At 40.8% G+C, this 16,160-nt stretch overlaps 1 protein-coding gene across 1 annotated transcript; it reads left to right on the forward strand.

Annotated features, from left to right (window-relative positions):
* The first annotated feature begins 578 nt into the window (after positions 1-578).
* LOC107829968 (putative inositol transporter 2) lies at positions 579-1,031 on the forward strand. The gene has a single exon (XM_016657434.1). The coding sequence runs from the start codon at positions 579-581 to the stop codon at positions 1,029-1,031; it is 453 nt and encodes a 150-aa protein (XP_016512920.1).
* Positions 1,032-16,160: the final 15,129 nt, after the last annotated feature.

The raw sequence follows: 16,160 nt of genomic DNA on the forward strand, positions 1-16,160 counted from the left end.
GCACATAATATTATTACTAAAATAATTTACGCAAAAATAATACCTCACTCTAGTAGTGCTTTAACATGAAAAAGGATGCACATAACATGCACATGACTCATTTGTTAACTCCTTTAAGGACTAAAATCTCATATTTACTTTATTGTTGTGAAAATAACTCATCAAGTAACATTAATCTCTCTAGTATGCACATAAATTCTTTTATTATAAGATTCGTAATAAGATTTATTTACTTTAAATATATCCATGCCCTGGTCGTGGAGGATGAGTTAATGTAGGTTTAATCTTTTTTCCTTTGGCTTGTGCCAAATTAATTGCTGAAAATATGAGTGTTCAAGGTTAGTATTATCCAACTAACCATTATTAGCATTTTCTATGTTGTGAAACAGGAAATATCATAATATATAGTTTTAAATCTTTTGTGCTTCATATTTCATGTCACACTTAAACAAGTTACAATCTTGCTGGTGATTCCCATTATATTGAGTGACATCAATGTTGGAAAGTCACCAAAGTGGATTTTCCTTGCTTATAACTCCATGGTGCTTTGGGGCAGTACCAGCACGAAAGCAGTAAATATGGCAGAATCTCACAACTTTTGTTATGGTTGGAGATGGTCCTTTGCCAGTCGTGCGTTTTTTGCTTTGCCACTTCTTGTACTGTCTTTCGTTCTTAGTGAGACCCCGAGGTTTCTCATTAAGAAAGGGAATATGGAGGAGGCAAAAGCATCCCTTAAGATGTGGAGTAAATGTGGAGCAGAAGCAGAGCTGCAGATGTTTGCAGGCATGATGGAAAATGAAGGCAAGAGGAAAAGGAAGAAATTGTCACACTCGCCCCTTTTACTTCTTAACATATTGGCTCAAATTTTCCAGCAAGTGTTGGGTTTAGACTCAATACTATTCTTTGGACCATTACTTCTGCAGTCAGCTAGATACACCTATAATGCCTCATTCGTCGTTCCACTCAGTGCCGAAATTGTTCGAGCTGGAGTTGCTGGACTCACTTATCTGAGTTACAACTTCTTCGGCTGATGGAGGACTCTAGTCTCGGCATTTTTAGGCATGATTTTTGTCACGACCCAATTTCACCTATAAGTCGTGATGGCACCCAACACTACAGCTAGGCAAGCCAACTAATAAATTAAGCATACATTGATAAAATTTAAAACCAAAAAAATATAATAAAATCCAAACTCTACCAATGTGTGTGCCAAGACCTGGTGTCACAAGTGTATGAGCATCTAGTAGATTATAAAAAACTCCAAATACTATCTAAAATGAAATAGACAGAATGTAAATATAAGAAGAGACATTGGTAGCTGCAGAACGACTCAGAAAGGCAGCTCACCACTATGCCTCGGGATGACGTGGATATGTGATGATAGGTCATCCACTAGTACATGTCTCAGATCCTGCACAAAAAGTGTAGCAAGTGTAGTATGAGTACGTAAACAACGTGTACCCAGTAAGTATCAAGCCTAATCTCGAAGTGGTAGAGACGAGATGACCGACTTTGACACTCACTATGGGTCAATAATAATAACTGAAATACAATTAGGATATTTAAATCAGCATGATTTATAGAATTTAAAATAATTTATTTAATCAGCGAAAATAATCAAATTCCTTCAAACGCAACAATTCTCAATATATTAACTGAATCCTTCAATTCAAATAATTTCTAATTTATCAATTAAATATCATTTACACGAATAACAATTAATTCTTTAACAAGCAAGAATAATAATTCATTAAATTCCAAGGATTTTTCAATTTATCAATTTGCTTCGCAAGCTGAAATAAATTATTAAAGTATCGTGTAATTATTATTATTATTAAGCACGATTTCTGCCGAGGACGTACGGCCCGATCCAGAGTGTCGTGTACACTACCGAGGGACGTGCGGCGCGATCCATAGATGCATCTATCCTGCCGGGGCGTTCGGCCCGCTCCACTGGAACGGAGGACATTTTTCTTAAGTATATATATATATATATATATATATATCTAACAATTCACAATATATTTATATATCAATTAATATTAATTAAACAAGGAATATAATTTACACAAGTAATTCATGCTTTGAGTCCTAAACTACCCGGACTTTAGCATTAATAGTAGCTACGCACGAACTCTCGTCACCTCGTGCGTACGTAGCCCCCATAATTAGCAACAATTATTTAATTTTAATCACCTATGAGGTAATTTCCTCCTCACAAGATTAGACAAGAGACATACCTCGTCTTGCTCCAATTTAATCCACTAGAAGGTCTTTTCCACGATTATCCAACTTTGTCTAGCTCGAATCTAGCCAAAATAATTCGATACAATCACTAAAAATTATAGGAATCAATTCTATAAGAAAATGCTACATTTCCAATCAAAATTCCGAAATTAATTATCAAATTCGTCCATGGGACCCACATCTCGGAATCCGACGAAAGTTACAAAATATGAACATCCATTCAACCACGAGTCTACCCATACCAAAATCACTAAATTTCGATAACAATTCGGCCTTCAAATCCTCAAATCTATCCAATATTGAGTTAGGAACACTTACCCCGTTGTTTTCTCCGAAAATCTCCCAAAAATCACCTAAATCCGAGCTCCAAATCGTTAAAAATGGAAAATATTTTCAGAACTTAAACTCTCTACCCAGTGATTTCTTCTACGCGATCGCGAACTTGCTCACGCGATCGCGTAGCACAAATTTTCTGCCCAAACATTAACCCTACGTGATCGCATCAAGTCCCACACGATCGCGATGTACCAGGTTCTGACTCTACGCGATCGCATCCCTCTTCACACGATCGCGTAGCACAAATGCATGGCCCAGCTTCCTCTCAAATTTCCCCTACGCAATCGCAAACAATGACACGCGATCGCGATACACACACTAGCCAATCCTACGCGATCGCGGACGTGTCCACGCGATCGCAGTGAATAAATTCCTAGCTGCCCAAATTAACTCTATGCGATCGCAACCCCATTCACACGATCGCGTAGAACAAATCCACCTCTGCCTAAATTACTCTACGCGATCGCAGACCAACTTACGCGATCGCGTATAAGGATACCAGAAGAAAATACCGGCAGCTATCAGTAGTGTTCCAAAGACCAAAAGTGATCCGCTAGTCGTCCGAAATTCACCCGAGCCCCTCGGGACCTCAACCAATTATACCAACAAGTCCCAAAATATCATACAAACTTAGTCGAACCCTCAAATCACACCAAACAATGCTAAAACTACAAATCACCCCTCAATTCAAGCTTAATGAAACTTAAGATTTCCAACTTCTACATTATGTACCGAAATCTATCAATTCAAGTCCGACTGACCTCAAATTTTTCACACAAGTCATAAATAGCATAACGGAGCTATGAAAATTTTTAGAACTGGATTATGACTCCGATATCAAAAGTCAACTACCCGGGCAAACTTCCAAACTTAAATTCCTATTTTAGCTATTTCAAGCTTAATTTAACTACGGATTTCCAAATAAAATTCCGAACACGCTCGTAAGTCTAAAATCACCATACAGAGCTGTTGGAATCGTCAAAATTCTATTCCGGGATCGTTTTCTCAAAATGTTAACCGAAGTCAAATTTTGCACTTTAAGACCAACTTAAGGAACCAAGTGTTCTGGTTTCAACCCAAACACTTTCAAATACCGAACCAACCATTCCCGCAAGTCATAAATCATTAAAAGCACATACAGAAAGTTTTATTTTAGCTAACGGGATTCTAAAAGTTAAAATGACCGATTGGGTCATTATATTTTCCACTTCTTAAACAAACGCTCGTCCTCGAACGGGTTTAGAATTGTACCTGGAGTGCTGAATAAGTGTAGATATCTGCCTCCCAAGTTGCTTCCTCGACTGGTTAGCCCATCCACTGGACCTTTACTGCAGAAATCCTCTTAGACCTCAACTGGCGAACTTGTTTATCAACAATGGCAAATGGCTCTTCTTCATAACCCAAACTCTGATCTAGTTGAAATGTGCTGAAGTCCAACATATGTGATAGGTCAGCATGATACTTCTGGATCATAGATACATGGAAAACCGAATGAACTCCCGATAGACTGGGAGGCAATGCAAGCTCATAAACAACCTCCCCAACTCATTTCAACACCTCAAATGGGCCTATAAACCTTGGGCTCAACTTGCCCTTCCTGCCATGTCCCGCCACATCCGACGTCGGGCCATGGCCACGTACAACCACGTCCTGCCATGTCCCGTCATGTTCTGCCTCGTGCGATGGCCATGTCCTGCGACGTCCGACGTCGTGCCATGGCCACGCCCTGCCATGTCCTGCGTCCTGCCATGGCCATGTACTGCGTCGTGCCATGGCCATGTCCTACGACGTCCGATGCCATGCCATGGCCATGCCCTGCCATGTCCTGCGTCGTGCCATGGCCATGTCCTGCCACGTCCGATGCCGAGCCATGGCCACGTCCGACGCCGAGCCATGGCCACACCCTACAATGTCCTGCATCCTGCCATGTCCTGCCGTGGCCATGTCCTGTCATGTCCTGCGTCGTGCCATGGCCATGTCCTGCGACGTCTGACGCCGTGCCATGGCCACGCCCTGCCATGTCCTGTGTCCTGCCATGTCCAATCTATTAGTCACGGAATGCGATTGCACAGAATGCAGAATGCGTTCATAAGTCGCAATTGTAGATTACGGTTTATAAGTCGCAATTGTAGAATGCGATTTATCTCTAAATTGATTATGGCGCAATTGCTGAATGAATAAGTCCCATTTATGCAGTGGAGAAGGCAAAACAAAGTGTTAGTAGCAAAATGATAAGATGGATGAAACCTGACTCTCGATGGCTGAAGCTAAACACAGATGGTTGTCGTAAAGGTAATTCGGGAAGTGCTGGCAGAGGCGGTGTCATCAGAGACAACCTTGGACGATGTATTTTTGCATATGCTGAAAACTATGGCAAATGTAGTAATAATATGGCTGAGGCTATAACTTTGAAACATGGAATGAATTTATGCATTGATAGAGGTTTTCTCTATGTGATGGTGGAATCCGATTCCAAATTGATTATTGACATGATTAACAACAAAATGAAGGCACCCTCGCTGATCCAACATATTATAGACCAGATTGTTCAACTCTCTAGCAAAGGTAATTTTGTTTTTGTCCATACTTTCAGAGAGGGAAACACAATGGCTGATCAACTAACTAATTTGGGAGAATCAATAGGAGGTCAGATTATAATGGATGATACTAGTTCTCTACCGGACATAGTGCAATCCCTACTGAAGTTGGATCAAGATGGCATCCCAAATTTCAGATTTAAGCCAAAGAAGAACAATTTTGTTATTAATGATGCCAGTTCTACATAATTTTGTACATTGTATAGTGTTGCTAACTATAGGCATAGTATCCTGTAGTTTAGAGCTTAATTGTCAAATTGTTATGGAGGAAATCTCCCAACTTAGGCAGAGTTCTTGGCATCTGTTCACAAGGATGATCCATGTCATTCCTCACCATGTTCTGGAGGCTATGTTCTATGTCCTTCTCTGTGTTTTAGTTCTTTTTGATAATATACGAGTTGGGGTCTATGCCTAAATCCCAACTCCCACCATGGTGAACTTTTTATTAAAAAAGAAAGTCCCATTTATGATAGGAATAAGTCTCACGCAGAAACTCTCTAAAAAAGGCTCCAATTTTCATATTTCGCCAAAACATTATGTCTCATATGATAGCTGTCACGGCCCAATTTTCCCTCTGTATGATGTCGTGACGACACCTAGTCTCTATGACTAGGTAAGCCTAACATTTTCGGAATAATGAAATAAAAACATGAATTAAACAACTAACTGTTCAAAATACACAGTAATCCCAAAACCCGAAACATCGTAAGTCACAAGCTATAAAAAGAAACTAGTATCTCTATACATCAGAGTCTAATAACAGAAGTAAGGAAGGTAAATCACATAGGAAAGAATAGAGAGGGACTCCGAGGTCTGCGAACGCGACATATATACCTTGAAGTCCCCGTACAACAGCAAGCACTCTCTGCTAGTAGCGGGGCTGATAAGAAGTACCTGGATCTGCACACAAAATATGTGCAGAAGAGTAGCATGAGTACACCACAATCGGTACCCAGTAAGTTCTAAACCTAACCTCGGTAGAGTAGTGATTAGGTCAGGTCCGGGCCCTACTGGAATATGATAATAAAGCAAGGCAAAAATGAAATATCGCAGTAAAATAAAGAGTGAAATTTAACAAGAAAGAATTTATAGACGGTAACAATTCAATACATAGAAATACAACAGGGGATCTCTCGAGATACCGTCTCGTAGTCCCAAACGTAAATGTGCAAGGGGATCTCCCGGAATACCGTTCCGTAGTCCTAAAGTAAATATGCAAGACAGGGGGATCTCTCAGAATACCGTTCCGTAGTCCCAAAGTAAATATGCAGTACAAAGGGATCTCCCGGAATACCGTTCCATAGTCCCAAAGTAAATATGCAGTATAGGGGGATCGCCCGAAATACCGTTCTGTAGTCCTAATGTAAATATGCAGCGCAGACAATAGAAATACAACTACATCACGATATCTTACGATTGAGACTAAGTACAAGTCAAGGAATAAGCAGGAAATTCACTAAGCATGCTGGACAGAGTTCACATAAGCAGTTAAGACACGTAGACATGTTGTATTAGACTAAACAGGATAGCTACACATATTGGAATAACTCAATTAAGAATGAAAATAGATTGTTACTCATTAAAATGGTATAACTCAAAATAAAAGGAAAACAAGTTGTTGCTCAGTAAGAAAATCGAGTTTTTCTACAACTAGCCCGTGTACGTACTCGTCACCTCACGTACACGGTGCTCACATATCACAATAGTTTCAAATCTTAAGGGAATTCTCCCACACAAAGTTAGGCAAGCCACTTACCTCGAACCAAGCTCAATCAATCGGTCACAAAGCCTTTCCCACGAATATCCGGCTCTGAATGGCCCAAATCTAGCTAAAAGCAATTACATATCATAAATACAACCATAATAGGCTCATCTAATTAATAAAATCAATACTTTAATAAAAATTCCGAAATTCGTCCTAAAAAGTCGACCCGGGCCCACGTCTCGTAATTGGGTAAAATTCACAAAATCCGAAAGCCCATTCACTCATGAGTCTAACCATATCAAATTTACTAAAATCCGACACCAAATGGTCCTTCAAATCCACAATTCAAACTTTTCAAATCCCTAGTCTCAAACTCCCAAATCCCACCTTAAATACACACTAACTAGGTGAAAAAATAAGTGGGGAAGCAAGATTATTGATCAAAATAAGCACAAGGGACTTACCTCAAGAAATCTCTCGAAAATGCTCTAAACAATCGCCCTAAACCGAGTTTGCAAAGTCCAAAATGACAAAAATCAAGAAGCCCTTCGATTTTAACCACTGCGCAGGTATTTCCGCACCTGCGGAGCCTGGGCTCGCCCCTGCGGGTGCGCTTGTACGGAAAATATGCGCATCTGTGCAAATCACTTACCTTCTCTGCCTCGGCACCTGCGATGAAAGGGCCGCACCTGCGCGTGCGCGCCTGCGGAAATCTCTTCCGCTTCTGCGGACCTTGCGCACGTGCGATGACCCTAACGCATCTGCGGGCATCACAGATACGGAATTCACCTCGCACCTGCGAACCCTGACACTCCTCCACTTTTCCGCTTCTGCGCTTGCCTCTCCGCACGTGCAATCCCGCACCTGCGGTCTCTCCACCGCAGGTGCAAAATACCAGATGCCTGAAGGCTTCAGCAGCAACACAAATCCAACTTTTTGATCCATTAAGCACTCAAAACTCACCCGAGGCCTCCGGGACCTCAACCAAACACATCAACCAATCCTAAAATACCATACGAACTTAGTCGAACCCTCAAATCACATCAACTAATGCTAAAAATATAAATCATCCTCCGATTCAAACTTAAAGAACTTGAAACTTTCAAATTCGACAACAGATGCCGAAACTAACCAAACCACGTCTGATTGACCCCAAATTTTGCACACAAGTCATATTCAACATTACGGACCTACTTTAACTTTCAGAATTGAAATTCGACCTCGATATAAAAAATTTCACTACCGGCCCAAAACTCCAAAAATTTGACTTACGTCATTTCAAGCCTAAATGAGCTACGGACCTCCAAAACACAATCCGAATACGCCCCTAAGTCAAAAATTACCTTACGGAGCTAACGGAACCGACGGAATTCTATTCCAGAGTCGACTTCACCCAGTCCTAATTACGGTCCAAATCCTAAGGCTTAAATCTCCATTTAGGGACTAAGTGTCCCAAAACACTCCAAAAATCAAAACAAAACCTCCCGACAAGTCACAAAAGCAAAAATAAATATGGAAGAAGAAGTAAATAGGGGATCGGGGCTATTACTTTCAAAACGACCGGTCGGGTCGTTACAATAGCAATGGCCTCTTAGCTCAAAATCCCACTTTCCCCCTCCTCAAATTGAAGAAATTAGCAAAGGTCGGTTATTTTGAAAAGAATTATACGGAGAATGGTTCAAAGAACCAATTGAGCGGGAGGATGGTTCTTTGCCTGATGTTAGGAATTTGGAGCAAACAAAAACGTTGGTTGCATTACTGGAGGTAGGCTTGAGATTTTCCAATTGTGTGTCTGTCGCAATTGGAGAGTACCAGTAATGGCCTCATCTTCTACCAGTAATGTGGAGAGTACAATTCTTCTATTGATGAGATGTAGAAAGTTACAAATAGATGACTCATAGGATTGCCTCCGGAAAATGTTTGTCGCTGGTAATTTTACTTTGTTAGTTAGAGCAAAGGTTGATATCTATATGCTCTGTGTAATTATGGCCAATATTTTGGCTAATGGATTCTATCTCACATAAATATAAGTATCTTTGTAAAGTGTAGACTTTGTTGGCAATATTTTTTGGGACCCAAAAATATTACATTATGTGGTGGACATCATTTGCACAAGTTGTATCGCTTCTTTTATACCTAAGAGGCCAAGGCTTTTTTGCATATAAAAGGGAAAGTCATTAGTTGATTTTAAACACACCAACAAGACTTGAGTCTTCATTTCTTGTTTCTTCCTTTCTTTCTTTTATTAAGAGTGTTTTGTATGAGAGTTAAGTGTTGGGAAGCACTTGTGTGAACCCTTTATTTGGAGTGATCTTGTGGGGTTATTCTCTTGGGGTATTTGAGATTAATTAGAGTATTTAGTCTAATTTTATACTCTCTTTTGTATTCTTGTTGGTATAGTGAAATTACTCCTTTCCGCTTGTGGACGTAGGTCACTTTGACTAAACCACGTTAAATTTGTGTCTTCTTAATATGCTTTAATTATCGTTGGTATCAACTTTCATTTTCTTTGTTATTGTCATTATAACGTTGTTTGGCTAAATTCCGCACTATCCGGGTTCCCGATCCTAATACCATGTAGTGTTGTTTGAGATTATGCTTATTCCAGGTTCTTATTTGTTTAGTTAGTAATCAAGCTTTACTCCAAACCCTGACCTATAGCACCACACCTACAGGTATTTTCAAGAGACAAAGCAATTTACGAAGCTGTTCAGAATGCTTTCGTTACAATTTTTATAAGGAAGAACCTAGTTGAACTGCTAGGAAACTCGTGAGTCTAGCCGTAGATTCAAGTATTGAAGATCTTGCTGCTCTGGAGTTGATAGTTAGAGCCATGGTGTCAAAAGGCGATATAACTACTAGCACATTATGTTCCTGAACTATATATCTGGCACCTCATTTTACTATGAATGAGCTGATATAATATCACCAATGCCTGGTGTCACGATCCAAAATTCCGTTAAAGGTCGTGATAGTGCCGTACACCACTATCAGGCAAGCCAACAACTAAATAGTTAATTAAATTCATATTTTAATATTTTTTTTTAAATCGTAAATTTATTTTAATTTATCTAGTAAAATATGAATTTACAGAATAATTAACAATGTTTTCCAATTTCAATACAGAAAATCCCATAATCATCAGCCTTTTCTAGAAATTTAAAATAAAATACAATAACTGTCCGGAATACAAATTTGGATAGGAAAGAAAATACAATACTCTGAAGGAGACTCTGCTGGCTACGGAGTGTCGTATAGAATGCAGCTCACCTAAGTCTCCGCCATAATCGCGCCTCTGCGCCCACAAAGTTGCTAAACATATGTGTACCTGCACAAAAATGTGCAGCAAGTGTAGTATGAGTACGTAAATCAACGCGTACTCAGTAAGTATCCCGCCTAACCCTGAAGAAGTAGTGACGAGGGGTCGAGTTCGACACTTATAATGGGCTATAAATAGGATATCAATGATATAATTAAATATGGATTATATGAACGGTTGCAAGCTCAATATTTTGAAGTAAGTAAGCAATTCTTTTATAATTAAGAAATATCCAAAAAAAAATTCCCCTTATTTAAAAATTTAACTCAGGCCGAGGAGGTAATATCATTATTTATAAATTTCAAGGCAAACAATACAAGCATGCGCAAATTATGCCGAGGTCATACGGCCCGATCCAACAAATATTTAAATTGTGCACTACTAGAGGGTCGAATAACGCGAACCATAGATGCATCTATTTAACCTGCCGAGGCGAACGGCCCGCTCCCATGAGAGTAGTAGGATATACCCCGCTCGCGAATCATATGTGCGACGCGGTAAAACATAAATTTAAGAAATCACCCCGCTCGCGGATCATACTTGCGATACGGTCAAATATAAATTTAACATTTAAAATCATATCTCTTTATTGGTTCTTTTCAAAATAAGGAAAACTCAACTTGTAGCGTTTTAAGAAAATTACCCCGCTCGCGGATCATACATGCGATGCGGTTACACATAGATTCTTCAGCTATTATATTATTCCTCAATTCTTTTCGAAATTACGAAGTTCAAATGAAACCTTTTAAATCTTAAGTTCTTCAATTTCAACTCCTTTCAAAACATTTAATAAGCAGACTCAATCTCGCTCCCTTTCAAGGCAAACAATAAACATAAATCAATAACAATATCAACAAGGCATAATGTGAGTCTAAAACTACCCAGACGTAGGCATAGCTAGTAGCTACATACAGATTCTCATTACTTCGTGCGTATGTAGCCCCCACAAATAGGAGCACACAATAATTTAGTTCACCTATGGAGTTAATTCCCTCTTACAAGGTTAGAAATGAGACTTACCTCTCTCCGAAGTTCCATAACCGGCTCCGAAGCCATTCAATCAACTCAAATCGATGCCCAACGCTCCACAACCCATTATAATTGATGAATATGGCACTCCAATGTGCTCCAAAATCGGCACCCATGGGCGAAAATGAAATGAGATACAGCCAAACCCTCGCTTTAAAGGAGACACTACCTAGCCTCGACTTTCGCACATGCGGCCTCTTCGTCGCATCTGCGGTCTCGCAGGTGCGGCCAAAACCTCGCACCTGCGCATTCCCTCTGCCTAGCTCGACTCCGCACCTGCGCCTTTCCTTCTGCGCCAGCGCCTTCGCAGGTGCGGACAAACCTTTGCACCTGCGATCACTGCCCAGCTTCGCCCAAACCGCACCTACGACCATTAGCTTGCACCTGCGGTTCTTTTGCGCAGGTGCGATCACACCAGATATCTGCTGCCTCATCTTTTCTTCCAAGTCCAAACTCGATCCGTTGACCATACGGAATCCACCTGAGGCCCTCGGGACCTCAACCAATTATACCAACATGTCCCAAAACACATTACGAACTTAGTCGAGCCTTCAAATCACATCAAACAACGTCGAATTCATGAATCGCATCCCATTCCAAGATTAATGAACTTTAGAATTTCAAACCTCTACATTCGATGTCGAAACCTATCAAATCACGCCCGATTGACCTCAAATTTTGCACACAAGCCACATTTGACATTACAGACCCACTCTAACTTTCGAAATCGGAATCCGACCCCGATATCAAAAAGTTTACTTCCGGTCAAACTTGTCATAAACCTCCAATTTCCTAACTTTCGCCAAACGACTCCAAAATGACCTACGGACCTCCAAATCCACTTTTGTACGCGCTCCCAATTCTGGAATCACCATACGGAGCTATTCTCAGAATCGGAATTCCAAACGGATATTGATAACATTGAAATGTACTTCAACCCAAATTTATGAACTTCTTCCAAATGCTAATTTTTGGAAGTGGGAGTTCTAGTGGGAATCACCCTCCACTTCTAATCAAGAGATTGTGAGTTCGAGTCAGCCCGAGAGCAAGGTGGGAGTTCTTGGAGGGAGGGAGCCGAGGGTCTATCGGAAACAACCTCTCTACCCAAGGGTAGGGGTAAGGTCTGCGTACACATTACCCTCCCCAGACCCCACTAGTGGTATTATAGTGGGTTGTTGTTGTTGTTACAAAATGTTAACTTCCACAGTAGGTGCCGAAACGCTCTCGGGGCATCCAAAATCCGATCCGAACATACGCCCAAGTCCGAAATCATCATACGAACCTACTGGAACCTTCAAATCCCAATTCCGAGGTCGTTTACTCTAAAATCCAATCTTAGTCAATTCTTCCAACTTTAAGCTTTCTAAACGAGAATTTTCTTTCCAACCCGAGTCTAAACTTCTCGAAATTCAATCCCGACCACGCGTACAAGTCAGAATACCTGAAGTGAAGCTGCTCTTTGCCTCGAACCGCAGAACGATGTGCTAGAGCTCAAAACGACCGGTCGGGTCGTTACATTCTCTCCCACTTAAACATACGTTCGTCCTCGAACGCGCTCTGGAGTTGTCTGAAATCACTACTTAACACCTTGTGCACCTACCCGTGCTACCACAACTCAGTTGAGCACACTGGATTGAGTAAATCTGAAGATTCCCCTTTTTGCTTAGTCAAATTAGCCTTAGAGCCAAATTCCAACATCTGTAATCTTCTACCAGGCCTGTTTCTAACGTACGATCACCGTGTCAATCACCACACGATGTACCAAAACATGACTGCATTCCTTTGTTGAATTCACACGATGCGCCACATAATTCACATGAGCCTAATAACATCCTCTGATAACAATAGCCGAAATTCCACGAACCTGATGTCCGCAATGCACTTCATGACATATATAAGTCTGGTTCCAACTCTTGTAATGCTGCCGCAACGGAAAAGATGCGTAGAAATTTACAACCAACTGTCGAGTCAACCATTCATTGAGTTTCTCCCCTTGACAAGAACCATTACCTCAATCTGGATTGAATACCGATACTTACTCTTTAACTATGCCTCATACCGATCTGATCACACTGACCCCAGGTCTAATAATCACGTCTCTCCTAATATAAGCTGCCCAGACAATAAGCCACCTCAGACTCTGCCAAAATCTCATATGATGCCACAACGTGCCGAACTACAAACTTAAATGTGATACATAAGGAAAACGCACTCTGGAAAGAACTACTCAACCCACGTAACTAATTAAACAACCGAAAAGGTGTTATGAACCTTCCCCAGAAAATGAGAAACAAAACACACAAGAATAGATATAGGGAGTTGTACTCCACATCACACTGTTGTGGCGCGCAACTCGATCCAAACATAAAATCTATAAAAGGAGATACTTACAGAGTTAGAATGCTCATTATTACAAAATACCCGAATAGCGGCCACAAGCACGCTAAGTGCATAATACCATCCCTAGGGAGACAGATAGTACCATACGCTACAAAACTCGAGCACAACTAAGGTGCGATATATGATCTGAAGCTCGAGAGCCATCCCGCTCACACAACACCATCTCTACGCGGAACCTCAACACATAGGAAATTTATCAAGCCATTCCACAACTCACACGGCACAATATAGTATTACATGAAATAGTTGACGACGAAATAACATCCAATGTCCGAATATTCCTCCATAAGGAGCGCTATGCCAAAATGAACACATCCGGCCTGACATAGAGCCATATTCACTTTTAAATCCATACACATACCTCAAGCCGATTCTGATCGCACCGTACTAGGCTAATAACCTTTCAAGGGTCCATAATAACCCCTCTTTCCCATAACACATAAGAACAACCGTCATAACCGGAACAACTTCCACAGTCCACCACCAAATAAACCGAGCGCCCTCCGGGCATAAATTCCCAATTAGCGATATTACCAAAATCTTCATACTTGGTTTCCATTCTTCAATCAATCAAGTGACTACATGTCACACTTATACCATCTTCCCGTGGGATATGCTCCCATGACCTTCCGCACCAGGAAACAAGTCTGTATATTCATACTATCGGCCACACCAATTGTTGTAAAGCAAATTCAAGAATCCGCATTCAATATGCAAAGCCTCTTTACACCAGGCACCGATATCAGGTGACGCCAAAGACAATACCAGCTTACTCTAACCATCTAAATCCTTTCCCGCTCATTCGAGCTCTTGACTTTCTTGTCGACACGAAACTGCAACCTTGATCCTCAACTTCTGAATCCCATGCCGATCACTACACTTAGTCATCCCAATGCACAACAGTACAGGAATTTCATCTTAACCTCCGAACTACTAATAGAGTAAACACTTCACCACATAGAAACCTTTTACTTAACTCGTTCCAAGAGAACCATCTCAACTTGTGACTGAATCCTCAAATCTGCAGAAAATACCAACCTCAAGTAGTGGTCTAAACCACCACAGTCCTTCAGGAATCCGTCTACACCTAACATGACATAATGCTCGAATGCCCTCAATTAAAATCAATTACGGCGGCCGTCAAACCTCACACGTACTGCCACAAATCACATGCACAAATCAACACGCTTAAGGAGCTAATCATTGCCATCATCATGCCAATTCAACCATTGCTAACCAAAACCCGACTTCTCCTAATTTACTCTGGATCTTCCTTAGAAATAACAACAGCTCCTTTATTAATATAATGAATTCAATCCACACTCATTCTGAGTGACCCTATTTCACGAGACCACATTGTCCCCAAAACCCACAAACCATTTCATACCCTCCTTGTGCGCATAATCGTGTCTTCAACTGATACACCTATTCTGATGATTCTTCTATAAATCCAAAGTTACATGCTCCCCTTCCTCTCATGATACCCCGTAGACCAAAGGTAACACGGAACACTCCAAGTTCCTTTATCATAATCCGCTGCAAAACTCATTATTCAACCATACTATAGACTTGAAACCCTTAGACACCACACCTTAACTTTTAAATCTACTAGGACCGTTATTGAGAGTCACCCACTCTGACTTGGTCCTGAATATAATCAACTCCAAGGCTCCGCTAGCACATGAGTACCCTCTCAAAGAAGCACCTAGCCGAATCATCTTCCTTGTAACTCGCCTCTACACGAAGCATAAATCTTGAGTCTTCCCAAAGCCTGAGCATGAATCGATAAGGCCAACTATAGCACACATTCCTCAAATAGCTTACTCAAATTACCACTGATATTCTCTTTCCGTAGTCGTAGCAACCCATCAATATGCTGATACCTAAATATCTTACAAATAGACGACCATGCAATCCAACTGTAGGCGGTGGGATTCTCCCACTTAGCTTGAAGCTACTATTGCATAAACCTAGAACCCACCAAGATTCTTCCTTCATCGACATGATCCAGCACAATCAACCCTCCAAATTCCTCGAAATCCTTCTATTAACCTTTAATAAACACTCTGAACCACTAGCCACATTTACATATTAAATCTCTTACCGGGTAGCCAGTAGAATTCTTCGCAGAAGCTTCGTCAATCACCACATGACCGCTAACCTGCTCACAGGAGATAACCCACTTGTGGAAATTACATGCCGACATATTCCAACGTCGTTGCACTAGTTATAATTAGTACGAAATCAGTAGATCATCCTGAGTTTGAGCTCATTCACCAACTGCACCAGTCTGTTCACTCCTCATAGACATCAACTAAAGGTGCGACAATACATTCCAATCCAAAGTCATGTGGTATCCTTCTTCATATCATGCAACTATTTTCTGTTGTATCCAATCTACCGCCACATAATAGCCAATATTTCAAATTAAGTCCGTAGACCTAGTCACTGACCACCATGAATCCCAAATCACTCTAAACTTTCCTCAAGACGTGTAGTTATCCTATCATAGAACCACATGCTACTT

This window comes from Nicotiana tabacum, chromosome 24 (assembly GCF_000715075.1).
Source record: "Nicotiana tabacum cultivar K326 chromosome 24, ASM71507v2, whole genome shotgun sequence".
Classification (NCBI taxonomy): domain Eukaryota; kingdom Viridiplantae; phylum Streptophyta; class Magnoliopsida; order Solanales; family Solanaceae; genus Nicotiana; species Nicotiana tabacum.

What these genes read in the sequence shown, in the direction of transcription:
- LOC107829968 (XM_016657434.1), top strand. Translation starts at nt 579, where the DNA reads ATGGCAGAATCTCACAACTTTTGTTATGGTTGGAGATGGTCCTTTGCC.